General features: G+C 41.9%; 1 protein-coding gene across 4 annotated transcripts in view; it reads left to right on the top strand.

The window, feature by feature from the left end:
* Positions 1-834: 834 nt before the first annotated feature.
* LOC149740100 (rho guanine nucleotide exchange factor 17-like) overlaps positions 835-17,658 on the top strand; it is a 30,000-nt gene continuing 13,176 nt past the window's right edge. For 2 of the 4 annotated variants that reach the window (XM_089872546.1, XM_089872545.1), the window contains exons 1-9: positions 835-6,575; positions 6,822-6,899; positions 8,402-8,587; positions 14,193-14,309; positions 15,701-15,793; positions 15,864-15,960; positions 16,222-16,301; positions 16,515-16,568; positions 16,789-16,898. In XM_089872546.1, the coding sequence (XP_089728672.1) occupies positions 2,376-6,575; positions 6,822-6,899; positions 8,402-8,587; positions 14,193-14,309; positions 15,701-15,793; positions 15,864-15,960; positions 16,222-16,301; positions 16,515-16,568; positions 16,789-16,898 (5,015 nt within the window). In that variant the 5' untranslated portion in view covers positions 835-2,375. The remainder of the gene's footprint in view (positions 6,576-6,821; positions 6,900-8,401; positions 8,588-14,192; positions 14,310-15,700; positions 15,794-15,863; positions 15,961-16,221; positions 16,302-16,514; positions 16,569-16,788; positions 16,899-17,658) is intronic. The other 2 variants (XM_089872547.1, XM_089872548.1) reach the window with 2 other exon arrangements.

Here is a 17,658-nt window from a genome sequence, read left to right as displayed (position 1 = left end):
ACCAAATAAGACGATAAAAACGGAAAGAAAAGGTGTCCCATCTTCCCCCACCCTAATATATAATTTACGAACGAATAAAAGTGTTGAACTGTGAATGTATCGCTTGTCGTAATCAGTAATAGTGTGGCGTGGGTTATCTAACCGCTTCAATGCAACATAACAACGTAACCTAAGACTATAACCATCTTTCTTTCATCGCAAAATCTCCCTTCGTTTTGTAGATAGTGCAGATTTCGACAGCAATGCGGCGTCTACAGTAACAAGTCATGTAGTTAGCAACAAGCCTGCGTAATGCTGTTTTGACGTCATATATAAGCTCAGCAGAGACTACGAAAATCCTGCCCGGCAAAGCAACTGCTGAGGGCGCTTGAATTTTTGTGCGTAGGCGACCAAGTACTCACACTTGCAAAATTTTTGGTATGCCAATGACATGAGTTTAATGAAAAAGAGATGAGTGGCAAATATTTAAATGTATTAATCATATTAGCAACACAAAACACTGTTTACCCGCGTTTTTACCGTGTGTGTTAGTAGCAGAAAGGTGGCTTAATCTCGTTTGATCAGGATTTAGTTGCTTAAACGAGTTTTCTTACTGTGCCGGGAACGATACCGCACTGAAGTGTTTATTTTACCCTCCCCGTCAAGGGTTCTTCTTTGTGTGTATTTACCCCGGTTGTATAGAGATTTAAAAAAAAGAAATATTACCAGGCAGTGGAACATTTCTGTATCTCAATTTTTCGCAGCGTCAGAGCTTCTCCGGCTTGTCGGCGCCTGAAAGCGTGCTCGCTCAGTTTGCAAGCAAGCTTAACTGGCCATGAGTGAGACGATGCTGCTGCGACTTGCGAGGCCGTACGCATTCCTGCGGCATGACAGAAGATCGCCTCGAGTTAGTTACTAGGTTTAGCTCGGTCACGGCTCGCCGCCTCGTCAAACTGAGCTCACGCCAGGAAGGTTAAACCGTACCCCGAGGGTTAGTCGAAAAGTGATGGGCAATGAGACGAAAAGAAAGCGCGGAGACGAAAAAACACATTTCGTCTGCTGTGAAAGAGTAAAGTAAGAATTTCGATCGTTTGGAGAGTGATTGGTGTTCGGTTTGCTGGAGCGATTGTGCCACAGCCTCGAGACGGATAATGGCGAATTATGTGAGGGCGACAGGCGAGCCTCGTCTGTTTTTAGGTTAATATGTTTACTTTAGCTTGCGCTAGTTTATGGGCGACGCACTGCAAGCAGGGATTAGGGATTTATGGCCCCGCATTTGGATGTAAAGTCTTCTTGGTTCTTGTCAGTTTAAGAAAGAACGCAGTGTTGTGAACAATAATAGTTTTCTTTGACTCCAATGTTTTAGTTCTTAACGTACATTCTAATATCATTTTGTTAATAATCGTGCGAAGTAAAGCCTAAGATTTGAGTCACGATTTTGCGCCTAGTGTATTGTAGATTTAAGCCCATGACGCCGTTGACGTCAGTTTTGCTTACTTTGTAAGTAGAATTAGTCCAAGTGTTCATAAAGGTGGCGTGTCGACAGCCAAGTACAACGCAGTAGACAGATAAAGATCTTTGTGCACTTCACCAAGGGTTGGTTTTACTTGCACAACTTTCTTTCATTCAGTTTCCTGTCGCGTGTAGTGAGCTATTTAGGCGTGTTTAACTTCGCCATACAATCCACTTGTTAGCCCTCGACAAGCGAGCGTCACTGTGTAGTGTAGTGTATACGTTTGCACTTTGACTTGAATGGTTAGTTCAATACAACGGTGTAGGATTCAGTCACCGACATAACAATGGCGCCTTCAGCATCAGAGATAATATTCGATGGGTCAGCACGGCAGTCTCACGTTTTAGGTTTCTGCTAAACAGGATTAAAAGCAAAGAGAGTAAGCTTAGGCGTGAATCTCTCGCACAGTGAATAACTCAATGATTAATGAGCGCACTAAGAATACTTGCACTGTGGGGTTCTTTCGTTGAAATGTCAGCGAATAAAAGTTGGTTGGATATGGAATGTGCGTTTTCATACGTCGCCAGCTGCTGTGATTGTATATTGTTAGGATTTTAAAATAACCTAGTCGTTCAGAGAGTACCAGGTGTGAATTAGTTTAATATGAAAAAAGAAAACAAATTTGACTGCTAAATTCGACATGAGAATTACCCGACAGAATCAATATACTGACCAATCAGTACGCTATTTTAAATACACAGTACTGACCTGTCAGTATATTGGATTGATTTATGTTAATCTGATATATACAGTTGGTACCATTTGTCACAGGTATTTCGATGTCTCAAAACCTTTGTGATTATTTTATCTGGTTAACTAAGCATACGTGGAATGCTGAGTGATTGTTTCTTACATCATTGTGAAGTAGAGCAGAGTTCGCAACATGCCAGACAAAAACGAAAATGCCAAAGATGAAAACAGAAGTATAATCGACAACAACCGACGGTTGCAAGCTCGGGATATGTTATCTTCGGTTCTGCCACGTTCTCGTGGAACTTCGCCCGCTAGACACACTCGTTCTCGTCGGACTGGAACCGACACGACCGATGGACTAAAACCAACCAAAGTCACGGGCGGAGGCAGTCCCGCCTCTGTCAAGAAGAGATTGGGTGCTCGCAGTGAGAGTCCGATCATCAGCGAAGGTGGTGAAGTGACCATACCGGGGGTAGAGGAGTTTAATATCATGTTCGACACTGTGAGGAAACTGTCCCGAGATTCTGAAACGATGTCAATTAATAACTATTCAAAACTCGTTGATGCTTTCAGCAAAACAACCGGTGATGCTAAAAGAAGTGAAATAAAGTTAAAACAAACACTAAACAACATCGGTGGCAACCATTTCGCCACTTGTGAGGGGAAGAGAGCTAACTATAACCACACGGCGGAGAGCGATCGATCGAGAATCGTCCCAGATTACATCACGCGCGTGAATGAATCAAGCAAACCCAATTTTGCTTCAGCGAAACCTTCTGTCAAGAGTGCAGTGCAGCAGAAACAAGAACCTGACAGAGCCATGGCTAAAAGACGAAGAGAGAGAAGCGGGAGGGGAGCCAGGCGACAGCACCTACGATTAGAAAACGGTACATCAACTGCAGATGACAGTGCGGTAGGCCAAGCCAACCAAGCGAATGCGATAAAGTACTTGCCGACGTATATCCAACCAGTTGTAGAAACTCCGCGGCAGCAGCACAGGACTGCGGATTACGATATTTTTCAGCACAAGAAACATACGTATACCACAGGTTCAACTGCGAACGGCAGAAGTTCAAGAAAAAGCTTTGTTGATCGCCAAGTGGCTCGTATCGGAGACAATAGGTTATCGAGTAGCAGCAGCAGTGACAATAGCAGCGTCGAGGATTCCAGTACTCGATCGTCGACGCGACCAGCAAAAAGTGTACAGGATATTTCGGACGCTGATTCAGAAAGTCAGCCCGGAAGAAGAACAAGAAGAAATCGACTTCGTAACCGAGCGAATCAACAACGGCCTATTCATACGCCGGATTACGTCATAGCAACTCCACCGAGAAAAGTTTCAGACCACGGAGTTGGAACTTCCGACATTAGTAGACAGCTTGCCAACAAAGTGAGCTCAGTGAACGATCGGTCGCCGAAAACTTCCGAGGCGAGTGATTATATGGGAAAGCAGTATCAGTCTCGCGAAAAACGCCCATCGGTTGATTCAGTCGGCAAGATATCAACTTCACCGAGAAACTTTCAGCCTACTACCGTGCAAAACTTGGTGGAAGGTAGAATAGATCATTCCACTCCGAACGAAGCTACGGTCGTGCCGAAGGTACAGCCCAAATTGGGACGAGAGACCGGTCGTCGCGAATCTCGGGAAAAGTTAATCATTAGTGGAAAGCAAATATCGGCCCCCTTGGAAGAAGTGCAAAAGGAGGGTTCACCAACGCAAATAAATAGCACAAATCAATCACCGAATAATCCAGTGTCGGATGTGGCAGTGCAAAGCAACAAGGTAACTTCTAGTCCTAGTATTGATGAGCATGACACCGCCGCAGGCCGTAAAACTGCAATAGAAAAAAACGGCGTACAGCTACCACAATACAAAACAAAGCCAGTCGGCAATCTAAGAGAACTTTTTAACTCACAGGAACAACTGAAGACTAAGTTTGGCCACGCATTCAATTCTAGCAAACCTTCAGAGCAGGTCAACTCTAAAACCGATCAAGCGAAACGAGATAGGAGAACGTCATTAAATGAGGCTGACGCAGATGCTGACAATGAACAAGTGGTTCACAGTCAACCAATGCTAAAGGCACGTAAAGTTAGCGAAGACTATTGGCCTCGGGATGAGGTGACTGAAAAACTTTTGCAAAGTAGAAGTACCCATTCATCAATAAGCAGTTCAAAGCCATCGCTGATGCCAGTAAGCGAGGCTCCTACTAGTACTGAGCAATCGAATGAAGTGCATGCAATGAAGGAGTCGCTCGGTCACAAGCAGTCCTTGGTTACCGCCATGCACTTACCAAAAGAAACAAACTTGAGTGACCCCCAGGTTTTGTCAAGTGAGCCAATGTTCGTTAAAGGGTCGCCTTGCGATAAATTGAAACATAACCAAGACGAATCTGTTTTACATGTGGCGGATGTGATCAACGCAAAACAAACCACTGAAAGGAATTCCGCAGCACAGACTCCACGGACATTGGTAAGAGGTCATTCCAACAGCTCAGAGACGCAAAGGAATTCTTCAAGTTCCAGCAATGCTTGCCACAAACACACACGCTCGCAGAGCACTGATAGTACAGCTTCTAACCCTGAAGCATACACTACGTTGACGAAGCAAGTTGTTTCGCATAAGCCGCCTCCCACTCCAGTGTGGAGCTTTGAAGAAACGGACAGAAAGTTGAGACAGTATGATAAGACTCTCCCAAGCGATGCCTCGCTAAATAATACGACTGTTTGTAATGGCACAACTACAGACTCTTGGGCATCAAGTAATGACGCAGCAGTATTACAATCGGAACTAAATGATCTTACTCCTACTTTACGAGATATTTCTATCAACGGTTCACCGTTATATGTTGCGCCCAAGTTTGCCAGCTACAGCGCCAACAAGCCGGCGTCGGTGCAAGTGTCACCTCACGCTCGGACTAGGCAAGCCCCTGTCGTATGTGATGACACGGCGCGTCACGCGGTGGTTACTTCGTCATCGGCTTCCGGTGTAAGTAATAATTCCTCAACAATTTCCACCTCTTCGAGAAAGAGCAGCGTCGTTTCACTTTCTACTGCATTACGCAAAGGCAGTGCGAACAGTGCGTGTAGCCCACCACCGCCGAGCACAGTGGAGATAGACGAGGGCTGCTACACAGAAGAGGACGTCACAGCTAAGGGCTCTCCAATGAGCGCACCGTTTACCCATCCTGGCTTCACACTTGGCGAGGATGAAATTCTGGATAAAAGTGAGTTTCAAAATGGCCCTTCTAACAACAACAGAAGGCGAAGGAAATACTCTGCCGCGGGACACAGTGGTTCAGATGTTAGTAATGAATCCGTTCGTTCCTTGAGTGACCCGATTCCAGTCCGTGGCAAAGACTTAGTAGGGACGGAAGACGGTGCAGTAGACGGCAGTTATATAGTTTCATTAAACCAACATGATACAGCAGAGACTGTACCGGATCGTAATTCTGTCAGTGATTTGTCATTATATAGTGAGAACACGTCCTTGCCCGATGATGCCAGTGACAAATTGGTCAATGAGCCTGAAAAACGTAAAGAACAAGAAGACCACACACTTGCTGTTCAAGGCACCAAAACAGGTGGAAAGACCATCAAGAAAAAATCCTTTAGCGATCCGAACGCCAATGCTGTTTTAACAGCCGGTTTAATTGGGAGCATGAATGCGGAAATGGAAAGCCCTGCTCTGTACAACTCGTCAAGCGAACCGGCTTTATCAGAACAAACTGATGAACTTGGCGAGTTGAACCAGTTTCATATTTACCAATCTACAAAGCACTCCGGAAATCATACAAAAGATAACCTTCTCCCGTCATCTGGTATCGGGGACATGACACATTCGATTGAAGAGATGTCCAAATTATTGCTCGCCGAACACACTGTTATGTCTCCAAGAAGTGCCCGTCGAAACATGACACTAAAATCGCGCAAAAGAGCGCAGATTGAACAAATGAAATCCAAAGAGACTGTTCCTCTAAACAGCTTCATCCAGAACGAACTTCACATCCCAATAGCGGCATCGGTTGATCCGGTGGTGGAGGACATTTTTGAAAAAGAAGAGGAGCAGTTTCAGCAGATGTATGAGAGCATGACTGGAGTTATCCCCGAAAAGATGCCAGTCGTCCATACACGTTCGTGTAGTGAACCTGTACCAATGGACAAACTCGAAAATCGTCTTGTACAAAAAGCATCCGAAAGAGGAAGACGCGCTGGGATCGTACAAGCACCATCCCTCAATGATGTAATGGGAGATAACAGGATACCACCACCAACGGAATCGCCCCTCAAGCACACAAAGCAACTTTCAAACTCGGTGGACCGTATTCATTCAGCTACCCTACCTCGCGCTGCTGGCAGCAGAGGATTAGGATTCCAAGTTGATAAACTGGTACGTGGTTTACGTTACCTAATAATACACCAACAAACGCGTCTTCGTAATTTGTCGAAGATGTGTTTTTGACTTCCCAATGACATACCTAATGACTCATTGGCGTGTAATTCCGTAAATACACAAGCGTTGGTTCCAATCGGTACCACTATATTTAACTTCTATTATACTGATATATAACTATTTGCCATAAGAAGTATGATTTACTTCTACTTGTTATGTAAACGGTTAATTGTTTGTTTTAAGGATATGAGAAAACATGTGGTGAGAAATTTGCTGGAAACAGAGGAATCGTACGTCAACTCGCTACGGATTTTATACGAGGTAGGTGCTGAGACAGTCTTGTCGCTTTTAGTAGTTGCCGAGCCTTAATTTCCTGGTTGTAGCCATTAACATGCCAGCTCCATGTATTTAACTTATGCGACAAATTTTACTTGGCAAAACATGCACTTAGTACCAGGTGTAATTGCATGCTTGTGTAGTTATCTACTTTCCTCTTACTTGCTTCTGGGCATAACACGTTCAACGGTAATGAGGTAGTGTCCTGGTATAACGCGTTGCCAGGTGTTAACTACAGTTTGGTATGAGCGCTACATTGCAGAATTTGGTCATATTTTCTACCCCCGGCTATTCGTCACCATTCTCCGTGTTGTGATAAAATCCGAGCATGACTTGTGTATCGGTAAAGTGTTTAAAACAGCTCGCCAAGATAGCTGTTTTGGATACTTGGCTTCAGAGAAATCAGTTAAATGCTCGAGTGCACTTAGGGCGTTCAAAATTCCTAACCGAACACCTGTCTGAGTTTTCGCGTTCGTTTCGGCCCACTGAACGCTCACTGCCACCACACTTACGAACTATTTCGCTGACCGATTTTGTTCGAGGAAACTGCGCAGACAATAGCACTGTAAGATGAGAAAACCTCTGTTGCTTGATTTTGTCGCAAAATGTGACAAGCAGATAGCCTCGAATTCGGAAGTCCAAGTGTGTTATCTGAATCACGGCCAGCGGACCAGGCAATCAATCGTCGAAATAGATGAACTCAAACTCCCCGTGTACAAATTACATCTGAACATATCGTCATTTCAACAACTTCCTATATATTTGTTTGTCCCTCGATTCATTTCAAACATGCAGAGTTTTAACATACCAATACTCCGCTATCACTCATGGTGGGTCAAAATAAACAGACGGTTTCATCGATAGATTACCGTCCACAAATACTGGAGTCTGGTTCAATTAGAAATTGAAATAAAACGCCCGCATGTAACCGTGCCTGACCTGCGTTAATAATTTATACAACGTCGGACAATAAAGGTGACGCAAACATCTAAAGGAATTCGACCGTTTATAACTTTAATCTGTTAAGAATTTCATTTTCTGTGAAAACGATCTGTGTTATCAGTAAAAAGGGTGTCATTTATATTTTGAGCAACCTTGCATGGGTTAAGGTGAATTTAAGTTTGTAAGGGAAATGGCAGCGGATGACGCGGCTCAAATCACCTGTTCCCGCCAGTTATTTAAAGCCGAAACCCCAAATTCTCACGCCCCTTCCTTGGCAAACCCATCCACAATCGCTTTATTACGAGGCATGTTGTGGTTGCAGAGATTTTTATTCACCACGTTTTTAAGCGACTTTTACTAGCATCTCAACAATACCTCTTGCAGTTGCTATTGATTGCAGCAGTATTGATTATAAAATCGGGTTATGTGCGTCTATTTTTAAATTGGGACATATACAAACCTTTAAACAGATTTCACAGTTATTGCAGCTTTGCCATACCCATTAAGATATTGCATATCTCTATTTTACTTTCTTTCGTTTGCAGACTTACTTCAAGCCACTGAAACAACCGGAAAACCACGTCGTATGTGAGCCACGTCTTGTGGATGAGATGTTTTTCCAGATACCCCAAATACTGCAGCACCACGAAAAGTTTTTTGAAAACGTTGAAGAATGTTTTGAAAACTGGGACCCAGAGTCTGTCAAAATTGGCGATGTCTTCATTCAGTCGGTGAGTGTGTTTGACTTGTCACCTGTTTCGCCGCGACCAAGTTAGTAGGTCGTAATTCTAACGGCGTTTTATCGCTTAGTTGTGATATCGTTAAGTTTACGACGTTGGTAATTTCGTTTAACATAGAACGCCTTGTGTTTGAATGTCATTTTAGTCCGCCATCCTTCAAAGACAGTGCCGTAGTGTTATGTCGCACATTGTCCAGTTATTCCACATTCCGAAGTACCAGTGTCATATTTACCAGAAAGAATTGTTGATCGCATTAATTACGCATGTTACTTCTAGTAAATGGTGGTTTCAATAAACGCTCCGATATTGTGCGGTGGTATAGTAGGTTGCTTTGTTTACTGCTCTATGGACAAAAGCGGACGAATCACCAACGAAATATGCGCTGCGTGCATAATAAGCGTGATCTTTGCCCAACAACGGCGGTGGTCAACAGGAGCCCTTCCCTTCGCGTTGACGAATGCCTGGCGTTCCAATGATGTCAAACACACAGGGAGGGGCAAGCATAATAATATTTAGTCACTGTAGCGATTGTTTCCATGAATTTATAATTTTTCAGAAATTATCAGATCGCGTGTTCTTATCAACAGACTGAGTGAAAATTGTCGTTTTATTTTAATACTTTGTGGGACTATGCTTATACTGGATTTAAATGGTAAATGGAAAGTCTCGTAAATCGGACGGCCTTAAATTTAAAATATTTGACATTTTCATTTGACACCAAAATACCGACCGAGTAATCATCAGACATCAGTGTTAACGTATGTAGAAACTCTGAACTCCGTGACGCAGAGTGAACGCTTCTGACATATAATGAGTTTTTAGAGCAATAGTTAAGCAAATAATTGTCCGCAAATATTTGTTTAAGTTGTAGTTTCTGAGCTGGACCGGCTTTGCTGAAAAGTACTACAGTTCGAGCGGTGTGTATGATTTTTTCAAACGATACGTTTGTGTACATTTTGTGGTATTTGAGGGGCAGAATAATTACCAAGACGGACTCATAAACTGTTCTGAATGTCGCTCTAAGTCATATTTTGAACCATCAAAAGGAGTTAAAATTTATCGCTGTCATACAGTTACTAGCCAGTACACGCAGTTACTATTCGTTCCATTACTTTTTGATTCATCGTTCCTTATAGGACGTTGTATCGACCTACATATCGATGGTAGGTGCCGAAGATATTGATTTGTAACGTGCCCCAGTCCGCAGGGCAGCTGTGATGCTAATTGGCTATTTCTTGAAGGGTTTGTGCATACGCATAGTGGAGTGGGAAAATATGGGACACCTTTTTATCATATTTTTTGTCTTGTTTGGTAATAAACAAAGAACATTCAATGAATTTATATCCCCACAACTATACCATCCGTTGGTAATTGTTTAAAACACGATCAGAATATTTGAGTATTATGTGCTAGAGACATCCCGTCCCCCCACCCTAGTTATGTACCACAATGACGAAGTGATGCTTTATAAAAACAAAAACGGCGAGGTACCATACGTCTATTGGTTTATAACTCAAGTTTACAACCTGCGAAATGTGGCATGTACGCAAACAAATGTTATTAAATGATTTCTCTTTATTTTTGTGCTTAAGCGTCACTTTTTCTCGCGTTGTGCACCATTTACCTTAAATTCAGATTCGCGGATGTGTATTCGATACTGATCACATTTGACCAACTTACACCGCTCCCCGTCGGTTAAATCTGGTTTGTTGCAGTGTCTGACGTCATGCAAGAGTGTCACATGTACTGTAGCACAACTTAGCCAATTTTGTTGTTCAATAAAAACGAGGGTGGTTCTTAATATAGCTCGTGTATTGATTGTAGTACACGGTGTGTGCTGTGTGTGTGGTTTGTAATACTTAAACACGGCATTATTGTGGTTGTATTACACACCTGGTCACACAAACTCGAACAACGCGGCCGCTTATCATGTACTTTAAATTCGAGGAGGCCACTCTTACTTTCTAAACTAGAAGGGATGGTCGTGTTATCGTGTTGTTGTGGCGCATTGCCACTAAAGCATGTTTCGTCAACGTCATTTCAGTGACGTCAATTGTACATTAACCTGGCGATGCAACTCAGCGGTCGTATGTTCCGTAACTAAAATGTTATTGCGGTAAACTTTTGCTGCATCATTGCGCATGCGACCACAGACGCATACAAATCGGCTGCATTTCACTTTTTGCAAAATATGAACCCAAACAACGATCGTCATTTAGCTTATTCGCAAAGCAAAGCAAAGCTCAGTTGTACACGATTTGTTTGGCATGTTGTCTTGGTACAGGATGCGGTGTGAGAATATGTCACTTTACGTAATACAACGTGCTTGTGTGTATCGACAATATAAACATACCTTCGTAATATGGTAATTCGTATAAAACACAAATGCTGGTATCTTCAGTTGTATAAAGAAGTATCTGATACAATTACTGCAAACAGAATGGCATTATGAGCGTGTAAACAATCCTACCCATTTACGTGCTTGCCGTTGGATAATTATATAACATATGTACAAAAAACTTTTTAGTATTTCCTGTACCTGGTATAAATACTTTGTCAAGAAAATAGTTTATCATATTAGACGAGTTTTCTTTTCCTCGCTGACGTGATTTCATGCTACTCAGTGACGTCACGAGGGTCTATATTTGGGGCTATTAAGCCGACCGCTTCCTCTAGTTAAGAGGCCTAGCGTTAAACCAACCATTTCTGGCAACCTGTACCTTTTCCAGCGTTTTGTTCTCACGGGTTGCTGGTGAAAGTGTACGGCAACAGAAACAGAGCTTGGTTGACCCTACGTCGCTTTTAGATTCTTTGATCGTGGCCCCATAACGCATCGTAAACTACACAAGCGAAACCGGCTGCAGACTAAAAGGCTATCAAATCGCAGCTACCGAAGCCATTAGGCGAAATTCGCGAGAAAATGCATTAAATTAACATTGTAGATAATATACGAGAAATTCGTTCTCGGCAATGCACTTCAAAATGTTCTTGACGTCAACGTATGTCATAAACCCGGCCACACGCATATTATAAAATACAATGACGTTTTCATCTTGTAATTTGATTTTGCCTTGTAACCGCGCATTCCGATCATTTTAATTTGATTTTAAATTTACCACGAACTTCAAGACATGTTGCGAACCACGTCCACACGTAACCAATTAATTGTTTAAATCATTTTATTTAATGGTTAAAGCGAGCATATTAAACGAAATGCAAATAAAGCAATTAGGAAGGTAGATTATTTTGACTTTGTCTGGGTATTTCTATAAAACGATTCAACCTAAGTAAACAATTTCATGAAATGAACATTTTACTGTTGGAATTTTTGTACGCCCACTTTAGTTTTAATTTTAGTCACGAAGCCAATTTCAGCAGGGTGACCTCACAAGTCAGTTCGGATTTACATTACGCTTTCTATTTTCGTCCAGGCAAACGCAAATTGCATTCTCTCGTGTAATAAATAACGCAGCATTTCGGCGTTTTCGAGCAAGTAGGCGACCTTTACTTATCTTTATATATTGAGCATATTTTGCTCTTTGCAGCGCGGCTCATTTAGCCTCGACGTGTGCGGCTACGCAGGTGCTTCGATTTTAGATGATCGATAACGAATCGACGTTCGATCGTGCCTAAACTTTCCTATCCAACAGAGCGTGTAGCAGAAGCACACCGTGTGCCTTAGTACTATATGTGCTATGTTTACATTGGCGTAGTACGTATCCATGTACCCAGGTGACGAAACGATCACTATAGGAATACATGCGTGACCTACTTATTATGTTTTGCTATAACGTGACGGGATCGCTGTATCAAATACAAAAACCGCCTTTAACTGCCTTTACAAGCGTCGCCTATATTTTTTTATTTTTTTGGTTGAAAACCGAAAGAACAGGGCCGCTCAGTTTCAGTTCCTAAACGGCCACATTGTTTATTAAACTGTCTAACCTTATAACTTAAATTGAATAACCAAACCCGGTTTTATTTCAAAAGATATACACCACACACGCACATTTTTGTTTTTGTGCGCCTCCTAGCACCGCCCCCACTGTAATCTCCTTTAATTTATGTTTATTCGGTGCTTACCGCATTACCAGCAGTTCTGTAATCGCGTAATGATAGCCTGGCACGCCTGTGGTAAAACATCCCCAGAACAGTTGAGATTCCACTGCTGAAAACATGCGTTGCCAACCAGTCATTAGAGGCTCAACATTGCTGTCGTTCCGCCCATATATCACCATTGCCGCCATGTAAACTCCGCGTTCTGTTGTTTTTGATAACCTTGCATGCCGTAACATCAGGCAACATTCTCATTTTACATTTTGTTGTTAATGTACATACTTACTTTGTAGTAGCTCACTTGGTGTATTCAGTTGCTTGGAATCATCACAATGGCTATGTCTAATTAGATTTAGATACGTTCACAACCTTTAAGATGAGTTTCTACGAACCCGAATAAATAAAACACAAGGAACGCAAATGTTTAAGTACAATACCGCCAAATAACATTATGGAAAGTTAACAGTCAAACCATAGTATACTGAAGTGACATCAGTATACTATGGTCAAACTGATACCAACTTTGTATTACGCAGTATACAGTGGTGTCGGAATAAACCGTGGTGTTTTGCATCGGTGCTTGTGCTTGAATTTGCATTCCGTCCAGCAAAATCTGCGTTCTCCGATATTCAAGTATCTTTATTAATTGAAAGTAAATAAGACCCGCCGTTGTTTTGCGCTGGTCGGGCACTCTCACAAGCCCATCAAAAGGTTCATGGTTTAAGTTTCCATCCTTGCTTCACCACGCATGCTGCACATGTAAGGAAACTTTCAAAACGAGTAGAATCGGTGAGAAAATTTGCGCATTGAATATGCGGTCTCGGCCTCCTATTATATTTTCTGCGCTTGTGTGCTATGTTACGAACGCTGCAAGTTTATCAATTCCAATTGTTACATAACCTGTTCCGTAAGCGCCCATCCCGCACTAAAGGTCACACGCAAGACAGAGAAGCGATTAGCCTCCGTAGCAAGCACGTAAACACATTTCGCTGTCTACTATAGCAAACAGGGAGAACTGCCTTCTCACGTGATGCAATCCCATATTTGGTGTAGGACATCCCAGCTAACACCGGCACCACGCTCGACTTGCTTGTTGTTGCAGAAAGACAACCGTATAAAGGAACGTCACATGCCTTTAAGACATGTGTCTGTTGCTGTAACGTTCAGACAGCTCGATTTAGGTTGTAAACAATCTATAGACTAAATGGCAGCTTACCATTTACGGAAAAAGTTGTGGTATAAATTCAGTAGTTTGGCACTGACGGTTCTGAATCATATTCAAAGCATATTCTATCATATTTGCCCGAGTTATCACGTGGCAAACCGACTTCGCGGGCGTTCACCCCACCCTCTCCACTCTTTGATTATCTTCTCGCTTTACGGCCCATTTTAATGCTGATAAATGAGCATTTTCGGCATTTTTCTCTCCCACCTGCACACGCTTGAAGGCGTTGCTCTTGAAGCATTTGCAAATGTAACTTGAACCATTATACGATTGTAACCTATCACGGTTCTCTAACCGGGTTTTCATTTGCCGCAGTTCAATAAGGATATGCTACTAGAAGCCTACACCAGTTACATCAAGAACTTTTTGAACGCCAGAGAAGCCGTCACCATCGCTACGCAAGCAAAGACCGCATTCAAGCTCTTCCTCGAGGTAATGTTCACTTCTATTGTTTATTTAGTTTAGCTTGTATATTTTGGTTCGTGATCCTTAATTCGCAAGCCAGTATATATTGTCATAACGCATGGTATATTTGTAATGTAGCAGGTGTTAAACTTAACAGATGTCTTATTTTGTCTTCGTTGTTGGTATACGTGGCTAAGCAAACAAGGGCGAGAAATAATGACATTGATCATATCCCAGCTTACAGAACAAATATGCATAGTCAGTAGTTTATAGGCTCGAACCCTCTAACGGTTGTTCGAAGCACTCAAGTGCGGTTAATGTCAAGTCAGCGCCATTTGCGTGTAATATAAATTAGTTTAATGGCAATACTTATACGCTTTAAATAGCAGAATGTACACAGTTAGTGTAAACAGCGATAAAGGACCTTCTCATGATATGGTCTCTCCCTGAACCCAGCAAAACCTTCCCTGTTAGATTTTAACTTGCACAGCTCATTTGTTTCCAAAACTTGACATAGGTAGACATTGTTTCCCTTTGTATATTCCTGTGTGGCAGCAAAAACACCCCGTGTCGTTTCTAATGCGACAAGCATAAACTGTGATTGATTGCAATTGATTAGGTTGGCCGTCCTGCTTTGCCAGTGCCCCGAAGCTATGTAACCACATATATGTATCATATATGACTATATCGTTATAGGAAAGTGCAACGCAAGACAACTGTGACATGTTACATCGTTTATTACCTAAATGACACGATAACGTATACAATGGGACGTAATCTTTAAAAACAAAGTTTTTCTGTCATCATTTTTTATTATTGTCAAATAGAATGTTATTCTAAGAAATTATAGTTTGTACCCTCCTGCTACGCTACTTTAATTGTGTGTCCTCTGGTAGTTAAGTTGCTGTACACTTGGGATCCCAAATCACGGTTTAGGTTAGGTATATATATATTAAAACAACAATTCGGTTGATCCCAATACTGCTTATCACGATAACTTCTGTGTTCAAATACACAGAAGATGTTTCTTTATTAGTTGAAGATAAGCCTAATAAACATCTTACATGCTTGTGAATTAGTCTGTTGACAGTGGTGATGGTTCCCCCTGGTAAATCTTGTAAGCGAATATTTATTTGTTCTTCGCTTTCCGCTCGCCGCTGCTTTTTGAAGATGATCCGCCATGTTTGCTAATACATTACCGTGTTTTCGACGATGGCCGCTTCTGATTCATCCTTTGATCAGCAGTCATTATATATGAGAAAGCAAACCGTTGTCTTTGTTTGTCTGCGGTTGCTTTGCAGATGTCAGGACCGTATACTTTAAAAAGACAGTGATTTAATGCTGTACGTCATAACCTATACGTCTGCTGCACTTTGCCCAAATTTATAAGCTTTCTAATCGAAGTTGAACTGTTGCAGCAATGCCAGCGAGAGAATCGCGACAAACAAGGTCTGTCGGACCTCATGATTAAACCAGTTCAAAGAATACCACGATACGAACTCATTATAAAGGTGACGTACGACTTCATTTGTGACACTGCTCTATTTTATACTGGTTTATTGATTTTCTTTTTCTTTACAGGATCTATTGAAACATACGCCAGAGGACCATGCAGACAGGACAAGTTTACTGATTGCACAACGTGAAATCCATGCCCTCTCAGTTCAAATGAACAAAGGTATATGTTTAGTTTTTCTAAAACTGTGCTTTTGTGTGGTATGTCGCAGAAATACACCAATACACGGATAAACGTATGGGGCATATGTCCAGGTGAATTATCTAAACTTCATATGTATACCACTAATGTCCACTGACGAGCTGGCACAGCTTTTCTTGTGGTCAAAAATCCCCTTCTGTCTGATATGTGCCAGTTACTTACTTACGAAAAATATGCACCTTCGATCATTTTACATTTGAATTGACTCAACCAATGTTGTAGGTGAAAAAGAAGCCGAGGCAGCTGAAAGGCACGCCAAACTTCTGCAAGACATTGAACAAATCATTGAAGGGTGTATGGAGGTAATTTATTTCTGATAACATGTACACCATGTGTGTCCGATAACATCACCATGAGCTTGAACTGTTTTGCCCAAGCTAAAACTGTAGCTTTTTAATTTTTTTACTGTAGAGCCTAATAGCATTGTGTATTAACTTAAGTTTTTACCATTCTGACAGGTATTTGTGAGACTTGTCAGTTAACTCGCCATGTAAACTTTACATTTCATTTTTCAGATATCTGGGATTACAAAGCGTCGGTTCCTTCGGCAAGATATTTGCATAGAGCTAGTGAGTAATTACTCTCAACTTTGCAGAACCGATCGAGTTCTATATATATAAATAGAGCTTACTGGTACAGCTTAATATAAATCATATGCTTATCTTTGCATTTAAATTTAAAAAACAAAATACAGTTAAGAATAAATTAGAAATACAAATTTGGTCACACTGTATCAGGTTTTCCCTAGTTCTAATGTTAACATGGAAATCTAACATTTGCATTGGATAGAAATCCGGCAACAAGAAAGACAGAAGTCTGTGGCTCTTCAATGACTTGTTGATGTGTACGACGTCCAAGAAGGGAAGAACAGGTTCTCTTCGTCGTAGCTCCATGAACTTGTAAGTGAATTACGTAAACGAATACACAAAGCTTGCAATGATGCGGAAATCTCAGTTATTTATAGCTGGTGTCTTCGCTGTTGGGGGTACAGCGGCTACCAAATCTTGTTTAAGAATTCCGCTAAGTTTATTTTACCCCGAAGCAATCGATCCGACATATGCGGTTAATGCTCCTAGCGCACTTGCGCCCGACCTTGCCACGCGAAGGTACCCACATCGTACTTCATTCTTATCGAACGCCATCTGTCCTCAACAACGGTTGTCGATGACATTTCGCCCGTTCGTCTTATTATACCGAACTTGCGTACCCACCATCGCTGTTTTCTTAGCCGTTTGTATTATCTTGTCAGGTGTACTCGGCCGCCATCTTGAGAAACACCATCCGCTCGTCTTATCATCTTAACTCGCTGACGCATTCCACAATAAACCTAAACATCGGTTATCGCAAAAAGCCGCTTGCTCGAAACTATCACGGTTGATTCGATTTAGCAAAGCTGTTTTGGGCAGCCAGCCAGTTCCCGCATACCCGTTGTATTTATTGATAGATACACTCCATGCGATGAAAATGCACATATGCGTTGTGCTTTGGCATTTGAGATATTGTTTAAAGTAAATTAGATAATTGTCTAGTGACTTTGCGTAAAAAGATGGGTTGACAACTGATATACAGCAGTGAGTGGTACTTATACCAGCATTCCCACACGACACGATACGTTTATAAACATTCATTGTGGAGGGTACACCAGCCACGCTGCACAAA

This window comes from Ciona robusta, chromosome 2, assembly GCF_009617815.1.
Source record: "Ciona robusta chromosome 2, ASM961781v2".
NCBI classification, from domain to species: domain Eukaryota; kingdom Metazoa; phylum Chordata; class Ascidiacea; order Phlebobranchia; family Cionidae; genus Ciona; species Ciona robusta.
This window is presented reverse-complemented; position numbering and strand designations above follow the sequence as displayed.